Source organism: Gracilinanus agilis, chromosome 3 (assembly GCF_016433145.1).
Source record: "Gracilinanus agilis isolate LMUSP501 chromosome 3, AgileGrace, whole genome shotgun sequence".
Classification (NCBI taxonomy): Eukaryota; Metazoa; Chordata; class Mammalia; order Didelphimorphia; family Didelphidae; genus Gracilinanus; species Gracilinanus agilis.
In genome coordinates, this window is record NC_058132.1 from 330,262,020 (window position 1) to 330,289,694 (window position 27,675).

Sequence of the window (27,675 nt, forward strand, 5' to 3'; positions counted from 1 at the left end):
TCCCTTTTCTAAGAGTGAAGTCCTTCTCTCTGGCACTCCTGGTGCTTTCTGATCTGTGTTCCAGCCATAGTCCTCTATAAAGCTTCCTGGATCCATGAACGGAAGAGCTCTTCTGGATACACCACTCGCACAACTGTGTCACAGGGTTCAACGTCTTCCCTTTTACAGCTTATTAACTTCTGAGGTGAATCTGTTATTTTCTGGAGGGGAAAATGTTTTAAGATTAGCATTCATGAGTATTAATGAATTTTCTTACAGGATAAAGTACCAACTGTGACATTAGCTATGGGTAATTCTCAATCAGGGAAAGACCTAAATTAGGGATCTCCCAAGATATCCATCTTGTTCTACTAATTAATCTTCATGGCTTATCCACTCATTCTTTAAGCTGCTTCTTGCCTTCTTGCTCCCTTCCCACTGTAGTGAATTGACTGTCACATTCACCCCTCCACCAACACCTTCCACTCCACATTGGCAATGATCAAATTGAAATTTGCAAAACTAAACCCATGTGAAATCTGGCCCCTAAATCTCATCTATCTCATCTAATCTAATCTTCTTATTTTACACTTAAAGAAACTGAAACCCAGAAATGGGAAATGACTTGCCCATGATCATATTGCTAAAAAGTAGCAAAGATGGGGTTAAACAAGGGTTTCATAACCTAAGGCCAGAACTATTTCTAAGACACCATAGCTATTTTTCATCCTAAAAGATCCTTTCCATCCTGTCAGAAAAAAGACTGGAGAACCCTAGACTACATAAACCCAAGTCTAAATTTTGTCAATAATTTCAACATTCTACCAATCAAATGTTTAACCAGAAATAACTAAAAACATTAACTGACATGAATTTCTTCTCTCTGTATTGCCCAGATCCACCCTCGTATGCCCTGTTGCCCTATCCACCCACCCTACATGCTTAGAAGGAATCTAAAGTTAATTGCACATTTAGCAAAATCCTTACCTTCTGTTAGTATTAATTCTAAGACAGAAGAGCAGCAAGGGCTAGGTAATTGGGACTTAAATGACCTGCCCAGGGTCACAAAGATAGTAAGTGTCTGAGGCCATATTTGAACCCAGATCCTCCCAACTTGAGGCCTGGCACTCTATCCACTGTGCTACTAGCTGCCCCATACATTTATTTTAAAACCTCTACTTTTCAGACCACAAATATACAAATTTATCAGCCTATAACAAGTCAGCTACTTAGTCCTGTTCCAAGATACTCTAGCTGATACTGCACAAAGAATAAAATGGACAAGACCCACTCTTAAAAAATAATCTTCATCCCTGTTGTCTTCACCCTTTATTATTATTAGAGGTGGTTGGGTGGTACAATGGATAGAGTACTGGTCTTAGAGTTGGGATCATAAGAGTTCAAATCCACCTCTGATACTTACTAGGTAGAGGGCCCTAGGCAAGTCATCTAACCTCTGTTTGCCTCAGGGTCCTCAACCTTATTGATAAAAGCAGCACCCACCTCCCAGGATTGTGTGAGAATCAAATTTGATACTATAATTGTAAAGTGATTGACAAAATCCCTAACCCATAGTAGCCATTTAACAAATACTTGTTACTGTCACCTCACATTCTCCTTATTAGCCCTGGCATGGAGCAAGATTCAGGTATTCCCTAAAACCATAAAGTTAGATCATTATTTTCTATATATGCTGGGGTTGGCCAGATCATGCCCTGGTACCCACCATCTGGCTCTTAGTAAGCCGAGATGTCAGTCAAATGGAATTAAATGTTGATAAAGAGTGACCAGAACTGATTCACTCAAAATCAGTGAGTCAGTCAGTCAAAAAGCATTTATTTAGTGCTGGCTATGTACCAGGTATTATGCTAAGCAACAGGTATACAAAGAAAGGTCAAGGACAGGCCCCACTCTCAAGAAACTCATAGTCTCATGGGAGCACCATGCACAAACAGCTATATAGAAACAAGACAGAGACAGGGTAAACTGGAAATAATTGCAGGGGGCAGGCATTAGCATTAAAGAGAAATTGGAGGGGCAGCTAAGTAGCACAGTACACAGTGTCCCTGGGCAAGTCACTTAACTCCAATTGCCTAGGACTTACCCCTCATCTGTCTTAGAGTCAATACTTAGTTTTGATTCTAAAACAGATGATAAGGATTAGGATTTAAAGGGGAGAGGTTGAAGGTTAGGGAAATCTTCTTGCAGAAGGTAGGTTTTTAGCTGGAACCTGAAGGAAGTCAGAAAAGCCAAGAGCCAGCAAGAACATGGCCAGTGAAAATAGACAGAAAGAGGAGATAGAGAGTTTTATTCTAGGAATAGCAAGGAAACCAGGATCACTGGATAACAGATTGCAGAGAGGAGAGGGGAAAGGTAAGGTGTAAGACCCCTGAAAAGGAGAAGTGAGAGGAATGTCACATTATAAAATCATAAGATGTTGGTACCGGAAGGGACCTTAGAAACAAGTTAATTTAACCCCCACTTTATAGGCAAGAAAATTGAGGTCCTCCGGAAAGATGAAGAAACATCCAAAGATAGTAAGTGGAAGAGATCCAAGGTCCCAGGTCCTTTGGCTCCATGGTCTTCACAATAGTCACATCCTCCTACTCCTGCCTAGTCAATGTAGGGCAATGGAAAGAACACTCAGGCAAGTCACTTCGCCTTTAAAGACCTCAGTTTCTTTTTTTGTCAAAGGAAGGGTTTGTACTAGATGTTCCCCAAGTTCCTTTCCAATCCCAACAATCTTAGCCTAATTCAAAATTTCAGTTCCCCACTACCTGTGGAAAGACTTGAATTATTGCTCTTTGATTGTTCTGTATCCCAGGGAAAGAAGGAAGTAAACAAAAAGAAACTTCTTTATGAACTAGAATATTCCATTCATCCAGGCTCCCAGTAATTTGCAATCATTCAGACAAACCAAGGCAAGAGGGAATAATTTGGAGTCGGTAGGCTCACCACCACAAGCAAACCAGAGAGAAGCATCACCAGCAACCAAACAATTCTCTCCATGAAAGCAAAGAAAGATAAGAAACAGTACCACTGCCTCATGTCATTATCTAGCAACAGATAACAAACAGCTTTTTTCCCCTCCTGTCTATATGTGCAAGCAGACGATCATAATGTACACATTCCCCAAGCATGTGTTCCAAATGAAACCCAGTCCCTGCCCCATTGTAAATAAATAAATAAATAAATAAATAAATACCAAGGTGTCTGGAAGGACAACAACAGGACAGCAGGAGTATCTCAGCAATTGGCTCATTTTCCAGACCAAGAGAGGCACACCCACTAGAAACAATATAAAAGCAACAGAGGTGCACAGGACAAGAACCAACAGAGGGGATTCATCTAGAAACAAAGAAACAAAAGAAAAGTTTATCCAAGCTTACTAAACACATTCTTGTTCCAAACCTTGAACATTCCACAATTTAAGCAGCAACAGTAGCAACTAAAACTCCTGGCAAAGGCCAATTTTATTCATGGGTGGGGCTGACAATTACTTAGAAATTGAGATGTCACCATGTCTGAAATTCCACCATTTACATCATTCCTCTGGCTTAAGGTATAGTTTACAGAAAGACTTATTAAAATGCAAAGGTTCTTAAAGGGGAGGGATAACCTAAGCCACTAAGGATCATTAATACTTTCATGTGGGGTTAATTTTTCATTTTAACAGAGAGCCTGAAGAAATGGTAACACGGGCTAGATGCTCCATTAGAAGCAAAGTTGCTAGGTACTGCCAGCTGCCACTGATCTAAGTGGAAAGACAGTGTAGGTACCCTTGGTTATCTGAGGAAGCAGAATGAGGGGTTCCCCTTTTCTGGAAACAATGAGGTTTCATGTAGTAGGGATTCTTTTTTCAAGAATGGATTGATTGAATGTTTCCAAATTATATTCTGTGAAAGGCACTAGAGACTTTGTAAAGTCATATTATAGAAAAAGCTAATTTCTAAATTTAGAGCAAAAGAAAAAAATGAAGATCCCTAGGAACTTTTCCAATCATCACAATACAAGGAAAACAAATGATCTAATGCCTTGCGCTCTTTTCTTTTCCTGTCACTAGCTAGCATTATATAGCCTCTGGGGTGGCTTTTTCCCCCTCAAGAGCTCAGTTTCCTCACCTGGAAAAGGAGGAAGCCAGACTAGATGAACTAGTCATAAAATAATAGATTTAGAGCTAGAAACTCTAAGTAGTGCATCAGAACTGGCTTAAATTCTGTAGAGACATTTATAGAATTGTTCAGTATTGGCATTTACACCTCAGAAATTGGCAAAAGCAAATGCAAGCTTAATTTATTTTTTATTGACTGTCTAGATAGACTTGATAAAGTGTTGGAGAAAATGTTAATAATGCAGATTAAACTTAAAAATATCTTGAATGTACTATTTTTTTGAGTCAGTTGTTAAACATTTACCAGCATGAAACTGGCAGGAAGGGAAATAGAGGTCATCTAGTTTGGTCCCTTTATTTTACTGATGAAGAATCTGGACCCAGACATCTGGACCCAAAAATCCCTGAGGCAACTAATAGAGCTAGAATTCAAACCCAAGCCTTCTGACTCCAATTCTAGAATTCTTTCTATTATGCCACATTGACTCAGTTCCTTCAGCTCTGAATTTTTGTGAAATAAACCAACATGGAAAGTGTTTCCATGTAGCTAAAATAACCACTCTTTCAACTGATTTACATTTGTCCAAAAATTTGGCCAATAAAACTGATGGCATCTACTTTCTTAAATATCACAGAACTCTACAGATCTTGAGATGGAATTACTAGATCCTTTCAAATAAATGCCTCCCTAAATACCAAAAATAAAATCTGCTTTTTAACCAAATTACTTCACAAAGTTCATACATAGATATGTATGAACCAGACCAAATTTAACCAGCTCCAGAAACTAGCAATGACTTAGTGCTGTCTGATCCTGAAAGTTCTACCCATGATTTGGCATAATGGGAAACTTACTCAGTTTTCCCTGATTTTTCCAAATGAAGTATTTTTTCCCCACCTCAAAGTTTCCTAGGACACTTTATCTAAATCTCTCTTTTGTCCTCATCACAATTTACCTCCTGTTATAATCATCTGAAAACATGTTATAAATTTCCTAGTAGAATATAAGTTCCTCGAGGGCAAGAACTGCTTAGTTGTTTCATCTTCATATCTCTCGCATCTAATATTGTGCCTTGTACAGAGCTGGTGCCTTAGAAATAGTGGATTTGAATTTAATTAACAAAATTAGTCTGACCTTGGGTGTGAAAGGAGCAAAATTAATGTGGCTAGATTATTCCTAAGCAAATGTTCAAAAAAGATAATCCTTTTCAAGCAAGTGGGGACTTTTTTTACCCTGTGCTCTGACACATTCCACCTGGTTGAAGGCACTGCTTCTCTCAATAACTTCCACAATGGTCTGGGCTTTCACACAGTATTCAACTCCAGCCTCCATAGTCTCCAAATGTACTAGACTGCCACCTTCTCTCACAATCTTGTAGAGTACCTTTTAGAAATTTGTAGAGAATAGAGTTATAGTCTGAAAATGATTAATAAAATTTAAAAATAATGAAAAATAAAATAAAAATATAATTTATCACTTGTTTACATGGATATGTGATTTAGGGTTTTGGTTTTAAAAGATTACTCTTTTACAAAAATGAATATTATGGAAATGGGTTTGAGTAATAATATATGTATATGTATAACTCAATAGAATTGCTTGTCAACTCTAGGATATGATGGGGAGGGATGGAAGGAGGGAGGAAACATGAAACATTTAACCATGGAAAAATTTTTAAAATAATAAAAAATAAAATGAAATGAAAATGATGAATAGAAAAAAAATGGCTTTATTCCTATTCCAGGAATATTGGAGCAAAGGAAAGATTTTATTGACTTGTTTTCCAAGGACCCACTGAATAACATTCTAATTCTATCAGAGATAGAGGACTTAGCTAAGATATTTATAATGAGTCTAGAATGGCCATGGAAAGACATTTGTGTACCCTAGTCAGTGAGCTTCCATATGTAGTTTAGTGGAAAGTACTGGACTTGAACTCAAAATACTGGATTCAAGTCCCAGCTCTATTGCCAACAGGGCCACGTAAGCATGAGTGACTCACATTGACTCAATGAGCCCTGATTTCTTAATCTGTAAAATAAGAGGTTGGATTAGATCATTTACCAGGTATCTAATTACCTCTACATTCTAGGACTCTAACAAGAAAAACAAAATTTGAATATTTAAGAATTCAGATCAATGTAATGACCTTGTATTATTCCAGAGTAACAGAAGTAGCATGGTACCAACATCTTGCCTTGAGATGCAGAAAGAGACATCAAAATTTGGACATGGGCAGTGTGGGAATTTGTTTTTCTTGACTATACATATTTGTTTTAGGCTTTTCTTTTTTTTTTTCCAATGGGGAAGAGGGAATGAGAATGATTAGCAATAGAGTGCTAGAACAATGGGAAGAGAACAAAAAGAAAGCAAGATGGAATCACAGATAAACAGAATACATTTGAAAGTTAAAATATTAAATTTATTATATACTTTAAGAGAAAAGCAAGCTGTATATAATATAAAGTCACAGTTTCATGTGCATATATAAATGCATATTAGAAAGTATCTCTTGTTCTCTTCCCACCTCCACCCTGCCATTTATACCTTAGATTGTTGTCTACTTTGCCTACCCCTAGCCCTACCTCAAGTGGCAACCAGTAGGAGAGATTCTGATGAAAAGTTGTTGCTTGAAGTCAATAGAAACTTTTCACATGGCTCTGGTACATGCATGTATGTGTCCAAAAATAACATTGGTTACTGAAGAAAGCTATGTGGCACAGAGGATAGAGTGCTAGACCTAGAGTCAGGAAGACCTGAGTTTAAATTTGGCCTCAGGCATTTATTAGCTGTTTGATCCTGGACAAGTCACTTAACATCCGTGAGCCCTTAGTTTCCTCAGTTGTAAATATATGATATAAATATAATAGTACCTACCTCAAAGAGTTGTTCTGAGGATCAAATGAGAAAATATTTGTAAAAAGCTTAGCACAATGCCTAGTATAAAATAGGCCTTTAAAAATATTTGTTTTCTTTCCCATTCCATTACTAAAGACCCCTCTCCATTATCCCTTAAGATTGTAAGCTCCTTGAGGGCCAGGACTATCTTTTGCTTCTTTTTGCATACCCAGAGCTTAGCACAATGCTTGGCACATTTTCCTGTTGTTGAGTCATTTCAGGTATATCCAACTTTCCCCGATCCCACTTGGGATTTTCTTGGTAAAGAAGTTAGAATTGTTTACCATTTCCTTTTTCAGCTCATTTTATAGATAAGGAAACTGAGACAAGTTAAGTGATTTGCCCAAGGTCACACAGCTAGTAAATATTTAAGGCCAGATTTCAACTAAGGTCCTCCTGACTCCATGACTGGTCCTTTATCCATTGGACCACCTAGTGTATGCCCTATTGATATATTGCAGGCACTTAATCAATTCTTATTAATAGATAGTACATGTGAAAAAAAAGCCAAGAGAAGAAAGGTTTTTGAAAGGATCCTAGATTTTAGGAAATCTTCAAGGCTATCTAGTAGATCCCTTTCATTTTACAGAAATGCAAAATACCTTGACATGAGCTAATGAGTATCTAAGTATCATATAGTAAGTAAATATAGTGATCCTTCACCCATGGCAGAGTTAGGGTCCAGAGACCCCTGCAATAAGTGAAAATCCAGGAAGTAGCAGTGTTATATTTATTTTATTATATATATATATATGTGCATATATATGTATATATATTTAAGGCTTTATAAACCCTTCCTATTCTCCTATAAACCTTTTCCACGCTCTTATTAGCCTGCAGTTAATGAACCAATCAGTGCTCAGGATACAGAACATAGTGCTGCGGTTGGTCGCCTTTCATTCCATTAGCCAATAGTGTGCCTCGATAAGTGTAACTCCTGGATACAGAATTAGATAGATTTTTTTTTAAACCATGATAAGTGAACCATAATATAGAGTGAACTGTGATATAGTGAGGGACTATTGTATATGAGACTGGGTTGAACCTCAAACATTTCTGAATTAAAGTCCATTGTTCTATCCACTACATTAGACTGAGGAAGAGAGAGAGTGATGGGATTTCCCATCTAGGAAGTGCTCCATTCCAAAGAAACATGGAATTGCTTGCATGTCCTCCCATCACACATTTCCCGAAACATGCAATTCACATGATTGATATCCTCGTGGGGGTCCAGCCAATACTGTATTGCTCATTCCTGTCCCAGATTGTAAGAGTGAGTACTAAAGACCCATAGCTTTCAGCAAACTGCGTTTTCTCTACAGTTTGGGGCTCCATCACTCCTCCAGGGATTCTCCTGGTCTGGTGTGCTGATTGCCCAAGTCAGCATTTGACTTGCCCCAACAGACACCCATTTAGGACTAGTCTCTGAGTTGGTGATCTCTACCCCAATTTTATCACCTAAGTAGACAGCCAAGTGGCAGAGCCAGGCTTTGCTTCCCCAGTACCTTTATTATCATAACAAAATCTGTTTCTCGAAGACCTGCTCTTTTTCCCACCCTTTTTTCTAGCACACACCCTATCCCAGTTTTCACCTGTGGGTGTAGTAGATGCCCCACCTCCAGCTGCACACTGGCAGACTGAAGCATTTTTAAGCCAACTTCAACAAGATGAAAAAGATTGGGAAGTGTTTTGCCATGGTACTCAACTTGTTAGGGCACAGTCACTACAAATTAGGACTAATAAATAAGAAAAAACTAGATCAAGGGATAGTAAGGTTCAATCACAGCTTGTTGTTAAAGATAGTGTCATCCCTCCCCTCTCCCAAGCCTCTCCCAAGAGATTTATGCTGACATTACCGACCTAACGTGGGTCCCCAGGAGAAAGGCTAGACCACTCCAGGAATAAATGCTGCCCCTCGATTCCATAAACATTGCTTTCATTCCTGTTTGGGGCAAGGCATGCTGCCAGCTAAACAAAGCAGTACTCACAAAAATGGATCTCACAGAAGGGTTCAGCCTAAAGCCCTGACAAACCAATCAGCAGAGTAGACGAAAGTACAGTCAACAAGTGTGTTCAAGAGTGCCAGTAGTAGTATCCTGCCTTATAGAAATAGTATCTCTCAAAGATGCAAATATTCATTGTGTGGCCTATGATTGACCCCTCCAATGGCCCTCCACATAGTAATGGATTTCAGTACTTTCAGGACAGTCTCCTAGACAACATGCCCTTTTATCTTCCTTTTTTTCCCTTCTTGAATGATTTGAGATTTCATCAATCCCTCCACATCTTATATAAATTCTGTCCATATTTTACCAAGAATCCTCAGTAAAAGCATACTGAGGCCAGAAGATGGGGAAGAGAGGGAGAGGCTAAGACATCTGGAAATAAATTCTATTAATAAAACAATTTTTAAATAAAAAAATTAAGAGCATACTAAAGGCTAGGTTTAGAGTTTGCTGTTTGTTTTTATTATTATTATTGCAACTAAGTTGGGTTTTGTTTTTTAGTCCCTGAAAAGGAATCTTGTGCAAATAATGAAGTCAGGGGAGCAACTGGGGTAGTTCAGTGGATCAAGAGCCAGGCCCAGAGATGGGAGGTCCTGGGTTCAAATCTGACCTCAGACACTTCCTACCTTTGTGACCTTGGGCAAGTCACTTAACCGCCCTTGCCTAGCCCTTACCACTCTTCTGCCTTGGAACCAACATACAGTATTGATTCTAAGAGAGAAGGTAAGGGTTTTAAGAAAAAAATAAATAAATAATGATGTTGATGGTAATAATAATAACCTTTATACAGTACTTTGAGATTTGTTTGCAAAGCACTTTATAAATATTATGGCATTTTATCCTCAAAACAATTCTGAGAGATAGGTGCTATTATTATCCCATTTTACAGATGAGGAAACTGAAGCAAACAGAGGTTAAGTGACTTGCCTCAGGACACAAAGTTTGTACATTTCTGAGGCAAGATCTTGAACTCTAGGCTATCTGATTCCACAGATGTTTTAAGAGTCCACGTTCAGAACCCTAACCACTATCCTGCTGAGCTGTCAGAATGAGGAAAAACTCTGCAAAACAGCTCTTGTTCCAGGCCTGCTCCTCTCAGAACAGTACAGGTTTCTCAAAGTATTGGTAAAATCAGAAAATGTAAGTGAGTAGAATGGCAAAGGCCTTCCTTAGGTCAGATATAGGAAGTCTCACCTGAGAATTGGGGCTCTTCTTCCAATAAGTAACATTGAATTCAAAATATGGCCCCATGTCTTCAAATTCCACTATTAAATGATAGCCATCCTTGCTAATTTTCATTCTGGGAGAGGTGAGGATAGCTGGAAGAAAGAAAAAAAATACAGAGTGAGTAATAGTTTCTCCTCCTACAGGAACAATCTTAAGTTCTTTGGAAGAGTAGTAGAAAAGAAATGCATGTAGAAGGGCTTAATTCCTCAGCACTTATGGGAAACTATAATGTGTTCAGTGGTAATATGTGCCTGGGAGGAGTGTCTTCATACATCTTGGATCTTCTGAAGATGTTAATCCCTTCAGCAGATTAGCTGTTTAGTAAGGTCTGAAATCAAAGAATCCAATGTAGTCCCCTTGAACTCCTAATAATGCATTAATAATGACTGATAGGTTGATTCACAGCAAATTCAAAAAACTCGGGTGTACTTTGTTTTGTCCATTTTTTATGAGTTTCCTTTTTTTCTTTCTCTCTTCTTCCTTCCTCCCTCCTCCCACACCCCTTCTCCCTCTCCCTCTCCCTCCTTCCCTCCCTCCCTCCCTCCATCTCTCTCTCTCTCTCTCTCTCTCTCTCTCTCTCTCTCTCTCTCTCTCTCTCTCTCAGAGAAAATAAATGCTGGTTAATTGAAAAAAAATTAAGGAAGAGCAGAAACAGATAGAATCAGAGCAGGTAGAAAAGCAAAGAGAATAAAAGCTATTTATAGAGACAATGGCCAAGACCCCTGAGTGGAAGCCTGTCTATATCCAAGACCCCAAGGATGTGAGAGAGAAGGCAGCAATGCAGGAGCAGACCAGCAGAGAAATTCTTAAACCCACTGGAGAACTTTCAGGGCAACCAGAGGAACTCCTAGATCAAGATGCCTAGATAACACAGGGTTGGGAGACAAGGAACACCAAGGGACAGAGCTGTCATGAAGAAGAGCCAGCCTAGCCTTGGCCTTTTACAGATCTTATGAGTTATACAGACTCTGCAGGTCCATATTGACCTCAAGTCTCAATCGACCCTAAGAAACCTCAAAAGAAGTATCTAAGGCAGGTGGAGGCCTGCTGGAAGGGGAGACATTTACTAGCATAACACTACTTGTAGCTAAATTTATTAAGAGAATTCCGCAGAAAAAGACTAAATTCTGATTTCTTGGAGAAACAGCTGGAAAAAGGGTGAATCTACTCTGTCTTTACTTTCTTCCTGCTGTTTTATTACCCAGAACAATGAATGACAAGATTAATGAGTAAGAGCTGCTTTTGCATTTAAATTTTTACCTATTAGTTATTTGCTCCCTTCTCCCATTTTTTTAAATTCAAGGGTCAGATAAAAGATTATTTTAGCGGCTTCTGGGGTTTGTGTTTTGCTAGAGACAACATGACAGAAGGAAATTTAGGGAGTAACATCTAGGCTTGTCAATGGAATTGAAAAATTTTATGAATCCTATTTTTGTTTTAAAGATTTTTTTCATTTTTAAGTTTTATAGAAAGAGGAAATCTTCTGAAGTTAAAATCATCAGCTCCAAACTTTGTGCCAGGGGCTTTTTTTTCTTTTTTTAATCTCTTTCTCTACTAGATTAGATGGAAGAGGAGAAGAGAGACTTCAAGAAAGTGAGTCAGCCATGGTGACCCAAACTGGGCAGCAGACATGAAAATGTAGAATTAACTTAAAGTATTATAATAATATAAGCTATTCAGTCTGGAAAGAAGAACTAAAGAGTCAAGAGGCAATCCTGGGAAACTGGACCAAATCCTTTTTTTGTACATCGGGGTAGTGTTTCAATATCACTCAGGAAAAATAAAACAAAATCTCCACATACTTAGCAGACATTAAGAATTCCTGTGCTCTGGGAGAGCTTTTAAGATTAAATATATAACTATATATTCGTAATGCAAAGGTAAATAGAAAATCATTAGGAAAGAGACTATTGAGGATTTGCACCCAGGGCCATAAACTTGTCAAGGAGGTCACAGTCATTACATCCTCATTTTGTCAAAGATCAGGAAGCTCAGTGAAGTTCTGATTTGCCCCAGGTGTCTCAGCCAGTAAGGGACAAACCTGGACCCCAGAACTTCAACTCCACTATTCTTTCTCCTCCATATGGGTCTGGTTCTCAATCCACTGAGCTGCCTGGCTGCTCCTTTCCCTACTTGTTAGAATTCTTTCTGTTTGTATCTTTAGAATTTCCTTCTTACCATCCCTAACTCTAGGGGCCAGTCAGGCAGCTCAGTGGATTGAGAGCCAGACCTAGAGATAGAAGGTCCTGGATTCAATTCTGACCTCAGACATTTCCTAGATGGGTGACCCTTCTTAACCTCCATGGCCTAGCCCTTATTGCTCTTTTATCTTGGAACCAATACACAGTATTTATTCTAAGAGGGAAGGTAAAGGTTTTATTTTTTAAAGAGAGAGAGAATTCTCTGGCTCCCTGCATCTCCAAAGGATGAGGTGAGTATTGGGAATTCTTCTGAAGGTATTATATATTAGTGAGAAAGGGTGAGAAGGATACAGTTAAATGAATGAATTTGTGAATGAATAAATTAACATACTCTGTGCCACATCTTGTACTAACCACTGAGGATACTAATGCAAGAAACAAAAATGAGGTAGCCCCTACCCTCAGAAGGCTTGGATTTTAATAGGAGATAGCACCGATAAGGGAGTGGTGACAAGGAAAGGGGACTTGGGTTTAGAATGAGACAGAAATAGTGAGAGGAGCCATAGGGGCATAAAATGACCTAGCCTAGTAGCAGTGGCAGCCATTGATTTGTTCATAGTTCTAGCACTAGAAGGAGAGGGGAGGGAGCTGGTGGAAACCAGTGAGAATATGGAGGGCAAAGAGAGGTACAATGAAGCATGGCTGGATGGAATAAATTGGGTGAGGCACTCACCAAGCAGGAGATCGTGGGCTCCAGGACAGGAATGTAGCAATATAAATACATATGTAAAGATATTTGTATTTTACTACACCCAAGCTTTGGAAGCTATGTCTAAAGAATCTGTGGGCGCTGTTCCTGAAGCTCCATGGTCAGATAAACAAAAAACTAGACAGATTAGATAGAGTGATTGATAAATGAAGATAATAAAGATGGATAGATGATATATAAATAGATGAAAGATAAAATAAAATGAATAAAAAGAATTTACTTACTTGAGTTGCGATTGAAAAGCTCTTTCAGGGTGCTCCAGGATGAACTCTGATTGCCCAGTGTTGCTCTGACTCGAAAGTTATAAGCCACAGTGGCCGTGATGTCATCTGTAACATTACATTCTGGGGTGCTAATGGATGAACACCAACTGCTGGGGATCCAGGTGGAGCTAGTATAATATCTTTCATATTCTCTGAGTTAAAGATGGAAAAACATGCAGTAAGATTTGTCAGGAAGACACATGTTATCTGAGTTCTGGGGGGGGGGGAATTCTTAGACCCCACTATTTTTACTAATTTTACTGTTTTCATAAGACCTGCCTTTCTCCGGCCCCCCAAGCATTTATGATTACTCTCCTGATTACATTTGATTATTTCTTTAGTCTTAAGATATCTTAGCACAGTACCTAGTATGTAAGAAGTGCTACATAAACTCTAGCTATCGTTATTATTATTACTAATTATCCACCATTGGACCATGAATAGCTTGATGGAGAAGACTGCTGTAACTTTGTCTTTCACCATATCCCAAGCACTTAGCCCAGTACTTGGCACGCTGTAGGTATTTAATAAATGTTTGCCCATATTTGAACAAGAGCATCCTCTCTCCTTGGCTAGTCCTACTTTCTCCTTTGATATCCACATCACCTTACTGAGAGAATATTTCCAAATCATCCAGTCACTGACTGAGTGCCCAGTAAACAACTAAAACTCCCCTACAGGCATAAATGCAGCAAAAAGCTAAACAAACTATCAGAGAAAGCAGAGATAAAATTTACCTCTATCTGTTTTCAGGTTACCTAGGTGAATTCAAACTAACACTTGAGTTTTCAGGCTATGTGCCCAAACTAAAGCTCATAGCCTTCTAAAAACTCATATTTACACAGATTCGATTATCATCTCTCCCCTCGTTCTGGGACACTGTTCTGGTTACATTCAAAAGCAAAAGTCTATGATTGCCCAGATTGAGGCAACAATATAGAAGGAGGCAAACTACAAATGCCATTGAATCATGGATCTAAAACCTTCAGGGACTTCAGAAGCCAATTAATCCAGCTCCTCATTTGCCAGGGAGAAAACCTCTGTGAGGTTAAGTGACTTGCACAAGATTACACAGGGAGTTGAGTTACAAAGGCAAAATTAAAATTTACAAGATCTTCTAAGTATTCATTCAGTGGGGTGTGTGGGTGTGGGTGTGGGTGTTTCTCTACTATACCAAGGAACTTCCAAAATTCCAGGATAGCCTATGGGGTATGCTCTACTGCCAGGGACTAGATGGGGAGAGAAAGATATCATCTAGCTGATTTCTAAAGGAAAATATTTTTCCATGTGGATACAATTTTTAATAAACATTTCTGACATTTTGTAATCCATTTGCTCTCCTTCCCTCCCCCTCCTCTTGGTTGTACGTGTGCTTTCTTGCAATACATATTTCTATGTTCAGCATGTTGCGAAAGAAGACACATATCGCTTATACAAGAAAAAAGCTCAGGAAGGAAATAGAGGGGGAAATAATATGCTTTTGTCTGCATTCAGACTCCATCAGTTCTTTCTATTGTCGTGGATAGCTTTTTCCATCGTGAGTCTCTTGGAGTTGCCTTGGTACTTCACATTGGGATAAGAGTTAAGTCATTCACAATTGATCATCACACGTTATTGCTGTTATACTGTGTTTGACATTCTCCTAGTTCTGCTCCTGCACTTTGCATCACTTCATAAAAGTCTTTTCAGGGTTTTTTTACGAATATCCTATTCATCATTTCACATAGCATAATAGTATTTCATTATAATCATATTACAGAACATGTAAAAACATTCTTAAAAATAAAACTTACCCCTGGTACTCAACGGAATAATTTACTATTTTTCCAGGGACAATCACAGGACTCCAAGTCAATATGTGGTTCATGTTAATAGAATGTACCGAAAGGTCCAGAGGGGCTGGTAGAATGACAGCTGCATCTAGGAATGAATGGCAGACAGACAAATGTTTGGAGTATTAGATATGAAGTCAGAGCACCTGGATTCGGACCATGGCTTTGCTCATTGCTACCTATATGACTGGGTAAAACTGTCAGTCTCAGTTTCCCTAATTGAAAAATGAGAGAGTTGATTAGATTATATCTAAGAGCCCTTGATATTCTATATCCTATGATGAGTAGGATTTAACTAAACATCAAGGAGTCAATGTCTAAGCACAGAATCATGGGCTCTTTGGTTAGAAACCTCTAGAGCAGTGGTTCCCAAACTTTTTTGGCCAGCGCCCCTTTTCCAGAAAAAAACATTACTTAGCGCCCCTTAGAAATTATGAAGCTATTTATTGAACTAAGAATAGAATGTAATACAAAAAAAGTGTGGCCATCACCGCTATCCTGGAAGGCTGCAGCACCCACCAGGGGGTGGTGGTGCCCACTTTGGGAATCACTGCTCTAGAGCATATTTAAATTCTCCCTCTTTGTCCCTAAAATAATCTATAGACAATGAATGTACCCATAATGTGTCATGTGAATCCAGAATTTCTAAAAGTTTATTTCTACTCCATAATTTGTACTAATTCATTCTTCTCTCTTTATAATACTGTGACTCATGTATTAATGCACACCATACGTAAAACCAAAGAGTCTTGGCCAAACTGCAGTTGGTATAATAATATGTTTCTTTTCTTCCTCAATCCCTTGGACTTCTCCTTTCTATCCTCTCCATTCGCTTTCCCTTTTCTAATTAGCAGCAAAACAACAAAGTTATTTGCAGTGGCGACTTATTTTATTTATATCCTCAGCATCTAGTAAAGTGTTTGGCACAGAGTAGGTGCTTAATAAATGCCTATTGAATAATTGATTTAATATTATAAAGAACAAATGATAAGAGTGACAGTGATAATATAAATTCCTAAAATAAGACTGAATGTGATATAAACAACAGCAAGGACTAGAGGTAGAAGCCCAAATTCTTATACTAAGATTGAAGAGAGTACTTAAGTGAAAATTTGTGTCTGTATCAAGAGCTAGAATATATGCCTATCTGTGGATGCCAAATGAGCTGTGACATTTTAAAATACCACGAATATAAAATAAATTTAGCAGCCAAATAAAAAATAGTGTATTGGGGGCAGCTGGGTAGCTCAGTGGCTTGAGAGCCAGGCCTAAAGACGGGAGGTCCTAGGTTCAAATCTGGCCTCAGACACTTCTCAGCCGTGTGACCCTGGGCAAGTCACTTAACCCCCATTGCCTACCCTTACCACTCTTCTGCCTTGGAGTCAATACACAGTATTGACTCCAAGACGGAAGGTAAGGGTTTAAAAAAAAATAGTGTATTATCAAAAATACCGCAAACCTATGTTATATAAGACGACTTTCACCAAAATGTTTTTTACACTATCTTCCACTTCTTTCTTTAAAAGTAAATTTAAATTTTTTCAATTAACAGGCAACTGATACGTATTGTTAATCAAAATAACCTGTGTAAAAGCTGTGTTCCAAAAGGGTGTTTAATTCTGCATCAGTTCTCTGTCAACCCCACTCCCCAGTTCTTCAATATTATTTTTTCTTTTGCTTAAATTCTTTGCCCTTGTTTTTTTAACTCTTATTCCAGCCAGGTCATGCAATGGATTGAGCACTGGACCCAGGAAGACCTGAGTTCAGATTTGACCTCAAACAATTAATGGCTCTGTGATCCTATGCAAATCACTTTACCTCTGCCTGTCACAGTTTCCTCAACCATAAAATGGAGACAATGAGATTGCCTATCTCCCAGGATGATTGTGAGTATCACACAAGATAATATTTGTAAAGCAGCTGGCATAGATTAATGCTTAATAATTGCTTCTTTCTTTACTTTCTCTTTTACATCTTCAATTTAAGCTCAAAAAAACATTAAGCAACAAATTGACAAAGATGTCAAAAGATGACCCACCGAGAAGAGAGGCACATAAATATACTATTGATGGAGCTGCAAATTGGTCCAATCATTTGGGATTTGTGGTGTTTTGGTGTTTGGTTGTGTTTTTTTTTAATAACTAAAATGTACATGTCCTTTGACCCAAGATGCCATTGTTAGGCATGTATTTCAGAAAGGTCAAAGACAAAAATAAAAGTCCCATATATGCTAATATTTATAGCAACATTTTTATGGTTGCAAAGGCCTAGAAATAAAGTAGGTGCTCATTGGTTTGGAAATTATTAAATAAATTGTTTCACCTGAATGTAATAAACTGTTGTTGTGTTATGGGAAATGACAACTATAAAGACTCTGGGAAAACTTGGAAAGATTAATATGAATGAATACAGAGTGAAGTTAATAGAACCAAGAAAATGTTAAACACAATAACTACAAGAACGCTAACAGACCAAAAAACCAAAACTAAAACTAAATCCTGGCCAAAAGACTCCAGAAAGTAGCTGAGAATGAGAAAGAATCCCTTCTTTACAAAAGTAGAAGATTCTGATTGTGTATTATTGTTAGATACAGATTAGATGTTACTTGATATTTCTATATGCTTTTCTTCTTTTTTCTTTTCATTTGTGACAGGGAAGAACACACTGAAAAAAGGACTGGAGGAGACAAGCAGAAATCAAAATTACAGGGAAAATAAAATATACCAATAATTTTTTTTTAAATTTTAAGATCTAAAATTTTGCCAGGAATTAAAATCAAGTTAGTTTTTCTATAGTTCATAGCCTCTGTCCTATCATCTTTCTTCTAAAAAAAAAGGACATTTGACTTTTTCTAGTTCTATGACATCTTTCCTATTATCTGCAGTCTTTTCAAGTTTAGTAATGACATCTGCCAATTCTTTCAGTCCTTAGGATGTAATTGATCCAGCACTGGAGACATGAACACATTTCAATGGTAGCTATGTCCTCTCTCACTTCCTCATTTATCTTGAGTTCCAACTCCCTACTAGTATTTTTTGTTCTGTTTCTCCCAATTCAAAGATCATGCTTCCTGGCATAGGAAAGAAGAATAAAAATAGGAATGGAGAAGTTCAATCTTTTCGACATTGTTCATCATCATCCTCATTATGCTATTCACTCCCAAAGAGCAACCTTATCCCTTCTTTGGTCTTGCCCTTGCCCCTAGAATTTGTTGTTGAGTTATTTCAGTCATGTCAGACTCTCTGTAACCCCATTTGGGGCATTTTAAGGACAAAGATAGTGGAGTATTTTTCCATTTCCTTCTCTACCTCATTTTACAGATGAGGAAACTGAGACAAATAGGGTTTAAGTGACTTGCCCCAGGGTCACACAGCTAATAAGTGTCTGAGGTCAGATTTGAACTTAGATCTTCCTGACTCCAGGTCCAGCACTCTATCCACTGTGCCACCTTGCTATCCCTAACCTAGCTGTTAAAAAAAATCCTTTGGATAGTCCATAGCCAAAATAACCATCACCACTAAACCAAGATCATTCTGAGGTCATGACCCTGCGATCAGTCCATTTTGGAGGGATTCATCCTCGGTTGCCCGTGTTTACTTCCAACCTCTGTAGATTAAATTTTTTTGCTATAAATATGTAATAAATTATAATAAATATGCTTATCCAAGAGAAACAAATTATTACATTAGTTATGTCCAAACATTTATGTCTCATTCTTTTTTCTCTCCCTTCCCCTCCTACCCCCTCCCCAAGAAGACAAGGAATATGATATACATTGTACATATATTATCATTTGATATATATTTCTCTGTTTGTCATGTTGTGAAACAAGACCTGCATTGCTTAATGAACAATTCATGGAGGAAATCAAGTGAAGAATGCTATGTTTCGATCTGTATTTGGACTTCATCTCTTCCTTCTACGGCAGATTTTTTTTTATCACAAATCCTTGGAGTTGTACTAGATCTTTGCCTTTGATAATAGTTAAGTCATTCACAGTTGATCATTATATATTATTGCTATTACTGTGTATAATGTTCTCCTGGTTCTATTTATTTCACTTTACATCACTTCATATAAGTCTTTCCAGGTTGGGTTTTTTGTTTTGTTTTGTTTTGGTTTTTTGTGATACCTTGTTTGTTGTTTCTTATGACACAATAGTAATCCATTACAATCACACACCACAACTTGTTCATTCCCCAATTGATGGACATTCCTTCAGTTTCCAGTTCTTTGCCACCAAAAAAAGAGCTGCTATAAATATTTGAGAACCATAGATTTCTTTTCCTTTTAACTTGATCACAGAGGAAATAGCCTACTTTTCTAATTCTTTGAATATAATTCCATATTGTTCTCCAAAATGGTTGAATCAATTCAGTTTCACCAACAATGTATTAGTGTCCCTATTTTCCCATATTCCCTCCAACATTTGTCATTTTCTCCTTTTATTATTTTAGTCACTGATAGAGTAAGATGATACCTCAAAGTCATTTTGATTTCCATTTCTCTAATCAATAATTATATGGAACATTTTTATATACTTATAGGTTGCTTTAATTTTCCATCCAAAAACTGTCTGTTCATTTCTTAAATACAGATTCTTTTCAAAAATCTGATTAACTTCCATCTTGGAATCAGTACCATCTATTGGTTTTAAGGCAGAAAAGCGGTTAGAGCTAGAAAATGGGGATTAAGTGACTTGCCCAGGGTCACACAGCTAGGAAATGTCTGAGGACAGCCTTGAACTCAGGATCTCCCATCTTTGGGCCTGACTCTCAATCCATTGAGCCACCCAGCTGCCCCCTTAGATAAAATTTTAAAATACAAGCCCTTAAAGAGCTATATAAATGCCAGCTATTGTTACTATTAATTATTTAATACATGTTAACAAATTTTACTTACTAAAGTTAATGTGTGTTATTAATGATAATTAACAATGAGATCATGTTGAATTATTTCTAGTGTTCCTTGCAGCTCTAAACTCTCTGACTACCTTTTGGTGTCCACTATGCATGGAAGTCACCAAGTCTTTAGTTACCTTTTCACTTTCAAGTTTCTTTGGGGGTGAATATGCATTCATAAACCTAATATTTGCCCACCTAAAGCATACAGTGAAGCAATAAATCATCCCAGCCTGACATCAAATATTTCACCTGACTAAATTTTGATTGTTTAAAAAAAAATCCCAATCCAAAATGATTCACTCTCTTTACTAATAGGAATATTTCCCAAATGATTCCTTTACACATCTAAAATATTTTCCTATTTGTAATCGGCCACATTTATTATACTCAAATTCCATTCTGTTCTCTTTCTTTCAGCCCTGTCAATTGTTTCTAGTTTACTATGTCCTTGTGTGATTTGCAATTCATATCATTCCCAATTTAGTTTACTTTACCCAAATTTGTATGAATTTAATTAGATCTGTCCCTCAGGGTTTCCCCTTTTGTTTTTCTTCTGAACCCCTCTCTTTCTATTCCTTCCACTTGTTTCAAGTTCTGCCCTTTCTCATCTCCTGTAAAGCCGTTTCTTTTGGAACTCAGAATTTTTGTTCACTTGTGTCTTATACTTAATGAATTTATTCAAAGTTTTCTTGGCCAAGATACAGAAGCCATTTTCCATTTTATTCTCAAGCTCATTTTACAGATGAGGAACTGAGGCACACAGTGTTAAGTAACTTGTTCGGGGTCACCCAATGAATAAGTAAGTGTCTAATACCAGATATGAACTCAGAAAGATGAGTCTTTCTGACTCCAGGCCTGGCACTCTATCTACGGCACCACTTAGATGTCCAGAATTCAGAAGGCAAGAGCAGAAAAGCATTCCAGGTGAGAGGCCATACTGTGCAGATTGCCAGAGCTGTGCCAAGAGAGTGTGGGAGTAAGAATGGGAACAGACTGATCCCAGGAATTGTTCCTGACTTCCCATGGCATGCTGAGAGGCGCAGATAAGAGTGATTCAGCTACTCCTGACCCACCGCCGTCATGTAGACCCAGCAAAAGCTGAGAAGAGACATAAGATGGAATGCCATATTGTTTTAAGTTCTACAAGTCCACTCATGATGGAAGAATTGCATTAAGTTGTTCCGTGAATTTGCAGTCATTTTAAAACAAACAATTGGACAGAAATATGGCACCCACCAGCAAGGTCTTGCCCAACTGCTATGTGAGTTTTCAAAGAGGAATCCTTTCTGTATTCCTTACTCTCCGAAATTACCTTTTTCTGTTACATTGAATGGGCAATTTGGTGGCAAAGTGGACAGTACCAGCCCTGAAGACTTATCTTCCTGAGTTCAAATTTGGCTTCAGACACTTAATAGTTATGTGACCCTGGTCAACTCATTTAACCCTGTTTGCCTCAGTTTCATCATCTGTAAAATGAACTAGAGAAGGAAATAGCAAACCACTCTAGTATCTTTGCCAAACAAACAAACAATTAGAGTTATGAAGAGTTGGACACAATTGAACAACAACAACATTCTATTGCATGTTTTTATTAGCTTGTGTGCTTGTAGGGAAACCAAAAACCCTTTTAGATATACAGGTCATAGTCTGATGTTCCCAAAAAAGACTCTGAATGGAGCATGAGTCATCAGGATTATTATTGGAGAGACCATGCAGGAGTGTGTTGCTATCATCTCCTGATAGGACTTGAACTAATTGTTCAATTTTTCAATGTGAGCATTTGCACATCAGAAATCAGTAAATAATAAATCAAGGCTTGGCTTTTGTTATTCTCGATTATCTAGATTTTTAAAAATTGATGGAGAAAATGCCAATAATGTAGATTAAATTTTAAAGTGTCATATGTACATCTTTTTTCCAGAGGGCCAGTTGTCAAACACTTACCACCCTTGCCCTGCAAAACTAAACCCAATCTGTCATTTTGGAGGAAAGAACTAACACATAAATTAGACTAAAAATCAAATCATGATGCCTATCATTTCTACAGTGCTTGAAGTTCTTAATTTAAAAAAAAAACTATAGTCTTGGCTCTAAAGGAATAACTTCCCTAAGGATTGCTCCAATATTACTGATCTAGATAAGAAAGTGGATAGAGCACTGGATCTTAACTCAGGAAAACCAAAGTTCAAATCCAGTCTCAGACACTTATTAGTTGTGTGACCTTGGACAAATCTTTTAACTTCTGTCTGTCTGTTTCAGCATCTGTAAAATGGGGATCATAATAGTGCCTACCTCCCAGGATTGTCATGAAAATAAAATGAGACAATATTTGTAAAGCTCTTAGCATAGGACTTGGTATTTAATAGGTATTTTTTTTTAAATCCTTAACTTCTGCCTTAGAATCAATACCATGTATTGGTCCCAAGGTAGAAGAATAGTAAGGGCTAGGCAATAGGGGTTAAGTGACTTGCCCAGAGTCACACAGCTAAGAAGTATCTGAGGACAGATTTAAACCCAGGACCTCCCATTTTTAAGCCTAGCTCTCAATCCACTGAGCTATGCAGCTGCATCCTGATAAGTATTTTAAATGACCTATTTCCTTCCTCCTTTCCTTACTTCCTTCTTCATAAGTATGCTAAAAAATCTATTTTCTCTATTTAATTAAAGGTGATAGATTACCTAATTTCTGGGTCTGAGGATCCCAGATTTAGAAATGAAAGGGGACTTAAGAGTCACACAGGTCATAAAATAGTGAAGCTAGGCCCTCCAAATCCAAATCCAGAATTCTTTTCACAGCACCTTCCTATCTTCCTTGGATTATTACAATTATAAAATCATTCATTGCAATTGAATTAATAATATGATTCTCCACCAATCACTTGCTTCTATATTCAGTTAAAAAATTCTAGCCACAAATTTTCCCCAGAGGAAGTATCATGTTACAGACATGTTCCTCTTTGTTAATGCCTATTAAAGATAAAATTCAAAAAACAAACAGTGCCAACGGTGGCTCCCTCCACCCCCATTTTCTCTCTTCCTCTTCACCCTACTTCTTTGTTCCAAACTTTCAACTTCTTCTCATACGACTTCTCCATTTATGCTTCCACTTGGATACTTTCCTTTTCTGTGGACTTCACCAAAGCCAGGGAGAGGATTTTATTTTTTGTTTGTTTTATTTTTTTATTTTAAAAAAATTTTTTACAGGGAGATGCTTTTAGAGCTCTCTCCATCCTTTCAAAGGTCTTCTTCTAGTATTGCTACTCTTTTTTTTAATTTGAAATTTTATTTAATCAATTAATTTAGAATATTTTCCCATGGTTTTATGATTCATGTTCTTTCCCTCCCCTTTTCCCACCCCACCCCCGCCATAGCCAATGAGCACTAGTATTTCTACTCCTGAAACTCTCCTTTTTCCACTAAATTCTTCATGACTCTGGTATGTGCCATGTTCTTCTTGTTCCTCTCCTCCCTCCTTATCCTTAGATGAGCACATACATATATGAATGTTCACCACTGCAGCAGCCTCACCTGATCATCCCTCAATGGTAACCACATTGACACCTTCTCAGAATTCACCACATATTCACATAGTTAGACATTCTCCACCTACTGTGTGCTACAGTAAACCACACTGAGGGAGGGTCAGCTATCTCTCACGGTCACTAGGACACGAAAATGAACTGCTTCTTTTGGTTTTTAGAAATGATAACCCACTGGGGTTATTTGCTATTATTCAAATTTGCTATTCAGTGCTGAAGAGAGTGCAAAAAAAATTCACATTTACATAGTGCTTTAATTCAATTTTTAAAATTCTTTCACTAATATCAACGAGTAGCTTTATCTCTATTTCCCATGTACTTTAGTAATGAATATTATGGCAGGTTAGTGTCAGCAGAAGGGGTGAGGTCCTTAGTGGGCAGATGTGAAAGAATATAGTCACAGCATCCCTGATTCTCCCCAACCAAGGTGCTAGTGAGCATCTGGGCCGCCCCCAAAGGTGACAACATTTCCAGGGCAGATAGATCATGAAAAATCTTGAAAGTAAAGGTTTTGTTCAAATTTAGGCCATAGGCACTCCAAAGGGCCAAAGAAAATCAACCAATTTGAAGGCAATCTACTTCTCCAGAAGACCAATTATAGTCCCAGGAGGCCACAAACAATGTGAACATTTGAAACACCAAATATGACGGCAATACTGCATAGGATCCAATGGCAGATATAGTCATTTGTTAAGTTCTTAAAAGCCTCAGCACTGTGGGGGCATTTAAAAGAAGAGATGAAAGAGCATTTGCCTTCAGAGAATTTGCATCTTGGGAGAGAAAAATTAATAAGTAAAAAACTGAATGAGGTAAGAGAGTTCAAAGAGCAATATGTAGGTATAAATGATAAATGCGGGGGCAGCTGGGTGGCTCAGTGGATGGAGAGCCAGGTCTAGAGACAGGAGGTCTTGGGTTCAAATCTGGCCTCAGACACTTCCCAGCTGTGTGACATTGGGCAAGTCACTTAAACCCCCATGTCTAGCCCTTACAGTTCTTTTACCTTAGAACCAATACTATGTGTTGGTTCTAAGGCACAAGATAAGGGCTTTAAAATAAATAAATGAATGAATAAACAAACAAATCAATCAATCAATCAATGGATGAATGAAGATCTAAGAAATAAATAAATAAATGATAAATGTTCAAGAGGCTTATCTCTGATCAGAAACATGGTATCATGGAGAGAGTGATGAATTAGTACTCCAAACACATGAGTTCTGGGTTTTGTCGTTATTCAGTCATGTCAGACTCTTTGTGACCTCATTTGGGGTTTTCTTGACAAATATACTGGAGGGGTTTGTGATTTCCTCCTCCAGCACATTTTATAAATGAGGAAACTGAGGCAAATAAGGTAAAGTGACTTGCCCAGGGTCACAAAGCTAATAAGTGTCTGAGGACGGATTTGAACTCAGGAAGATGAGACTTCCTGATTTCAGGCTGAACACTCTAGCTACTGTAACATTTGTCTTAAGAAATGAGGGAACTGGACTAGATGACTCCTAAATTCCTTTTCCAGATCTATGAGTCTTGAGTTCCATGGCTTATATGCTATTATATGCTACTTAAAAAGATGTTTATTTTATATTATATTTTTATTATATTATATATATTTATATATATTATAAAAAAGAGTTTCAGAAATTATAAACTTTCAACTGAATTAAGTAGAGAGGATTTTTCTAAAAGAGAATTTCTAAAAATATACTGAATTCTTACCTCCCACTAATACTGTTTTCTGATCCTTCTCTCACAAAATCAATCAAGAAGTATGCACTGAACATATATTCTGTGAAAGATTCCAAAGAAGCATAGAGTGCCTACCACCTATTCTCAGAAGGAATTTATAATTGAGGTAGGCAAAATTAATACAAATGAAACTGTGTGTGTAATATAGGAAAAGGCACTGAAATTGGTTGGGGTCAATAAATTAGGGTTTGAATCCTCATTCCAGAAATTAGCAGTTGTATGACCCTGGCCAAGTCACCTTTCTCCTCTCTGAGCCTATGGAGTGGCAAAACCTTTGTTGTACCACCTGCCTTGGAGGGTTGTTGTGAGTAAAGCACTAAGGCCTCTTAAGACTCATGGAAATATGACACATTATTAATACTAAGTTAGATTCAATAAGGAGGCAGCTGAGGATACAAGAAGTTTAAATCTGGCTTCAAACACCTACTGGCTGTATGGCCCTGCACAAGTCACTTAACCTGTTTGCTTTAATCTGTCGGAAAAGGAAATGGCACTCTAGTATCTTTGCCAAGAAAACCCCATGGACACTACGGTCTACAAGATCACAAAGAGTTGGACATAACTGGGCAATAAAATACGATTTATAACACATTGCATGTAATATGTATGAATTAAACATTATTCATACAGATAAGTACAGTGGGAGTTTGGAAGCCAGAACTGATGAAAGCCAAAGCAGAGCAGGATTCGTAGAGAAGAATGTGCTTGAAGTAGGCAATGAAGGATTCAGAAGACGAAAAGAAAAGAAAGAGCCCATTCTAGGCAATCGATGACGCAAGCAGAGATAAAACGGGGGGAAATGATACGCCATGTGCTCAGGCCTATGAGAGGCCTGGGTTGACATTCCATTTAGAGAAAGAAGGCTGCTTCAATATAGGAGTGGGTCAGATCATGGATGGTCCTAGAGAGTTTAGACCGGCTGCCACAGTTAGCAAAGAGTCACCATCTGTTTTGAGCAAGGATTTAGCAGGTAAAAAACAGATATTTAAACTCTCAGAAAAAAAAAAAAAGAAACATGGTCCAAAGGTTACAAATGGCACCATTTATGAAATGCTGTTCCATGCAAACCCTGAAAATGTTTTCCTTTCAAAGGAAAAAAACCCACTGTTATAGGTTCCTGTCAACATTTAAAAGGCAAATTTAAAAGAAGAAACCCCTCTTCAGCAAGCTACGGCATGAAAACAAATCTAGGGCAATTGAGGCTAGGATTTTAGAATGATGAAACAAGCAGAAACAAGTAAACTGAAGCATGGTAGAGCAGTCTGTTATAAACTCTGCTGGCTGAGAAAATTCCTTCCAACTCAAAGTGTTTGTTTTGTTTTTTAAAATATTATTATAGGAATTGCTTGTCAACTTCAGGAGGAGGGAAGGAAAAGAGGAGGTAGATGACAAGAATCATGTAACCATGGGGAAAAATTTTTAAATTAAAAATTAAGTATTATTATATTCCTTCTCTTAGCCTTTTAAAGCTTTTTTATCTTTCAAGATTTGTAATGATTCAGAACCAGTTTCATTCTAATTAATTCTTCCTCCCCATGTAGGGTTATACTGAAGGGAGAACTTAAAAACTCATAGCATAATTCTCTTCCTTAAAACATACATGTAAGGAAGCTTCTGGCACATATACATTAAAAAAATTTTTTTAAACACTTACCCTGTCTTAGAATCAATACCGTTTATTGGTTCCAAGGCAGAAGAGTGATGAGGGCTAGGCAATGGGGATGAAGTGACTTGTCTTAGCTAGAATAGGTCAGATTTGAACCTAGGACTTCCAGGCTCTAGACGAGGCTCTCTATCCACTGAGCAACCCAGCTGCCCCCCAACATTTACATTTTTAAGATTTATAAACTAGAAAACAAGAAAGAAAAAAGAAGCAAAACTCACAGAATTCCTTTAGCCTTTAGAGGTCCTGATTTATGTTCCAAGAACCTTTACCTTTGATCATTCTTACCTTTCAGGCTTGCTGATTGGCAGTTGGAAGATGGACGGAATTCTAAATTAAATTCATATTTAGCTTTGGGGATATTCTATGCTATTATTATTTTTTGTAAAACATAGACCCAAGTTTTTTTGTGTGTTTTTCCCCCACCAAAACCTCTGTATTAAGCATTCAAACCAAAGGAAAGGTATTTTACCTTGTTCCTCCCCATACATCCTCGGGCCCCAAATGACTACTGAGTTATTACCTGTGAGTAAAGTTGCAATCAAGGTGTAGAAGAGTGCCACAAGCAGGTTTGCAGATGCTTCTTTCAGAACCAT

The 27,675-nt window shown here is 37.7% G+C and overlaps 1 protein-coding gene across 1 annotated transcript; it reads right to left on the minus strand.

The window, feature by feature from the left end:
- Window positions 1-74: 74 nt before the first annotated feature.
- On the minus strand, window positions 75-27,675 carry IL20RB (interleukin 20 receptor subunit beta). Its single transcript, XM_044669150.1, has 7 exons — window positions 27,603-27,675; window positions 15,189-15,315; window positions 13,357-13,547; window positions 10,190-10,314; window positions 5,324-5,474; window positions 3,185-3,327; window positions 75-200 (listed from the first exon to the last, which is right to left on the minus strand). Exons 1-7 carry the CDS (start codon window positions 27,673-27,675, stop codon window positions 75-77), a joined length of 936 nt encoding a protein of 311 aa, XP_044525085.1.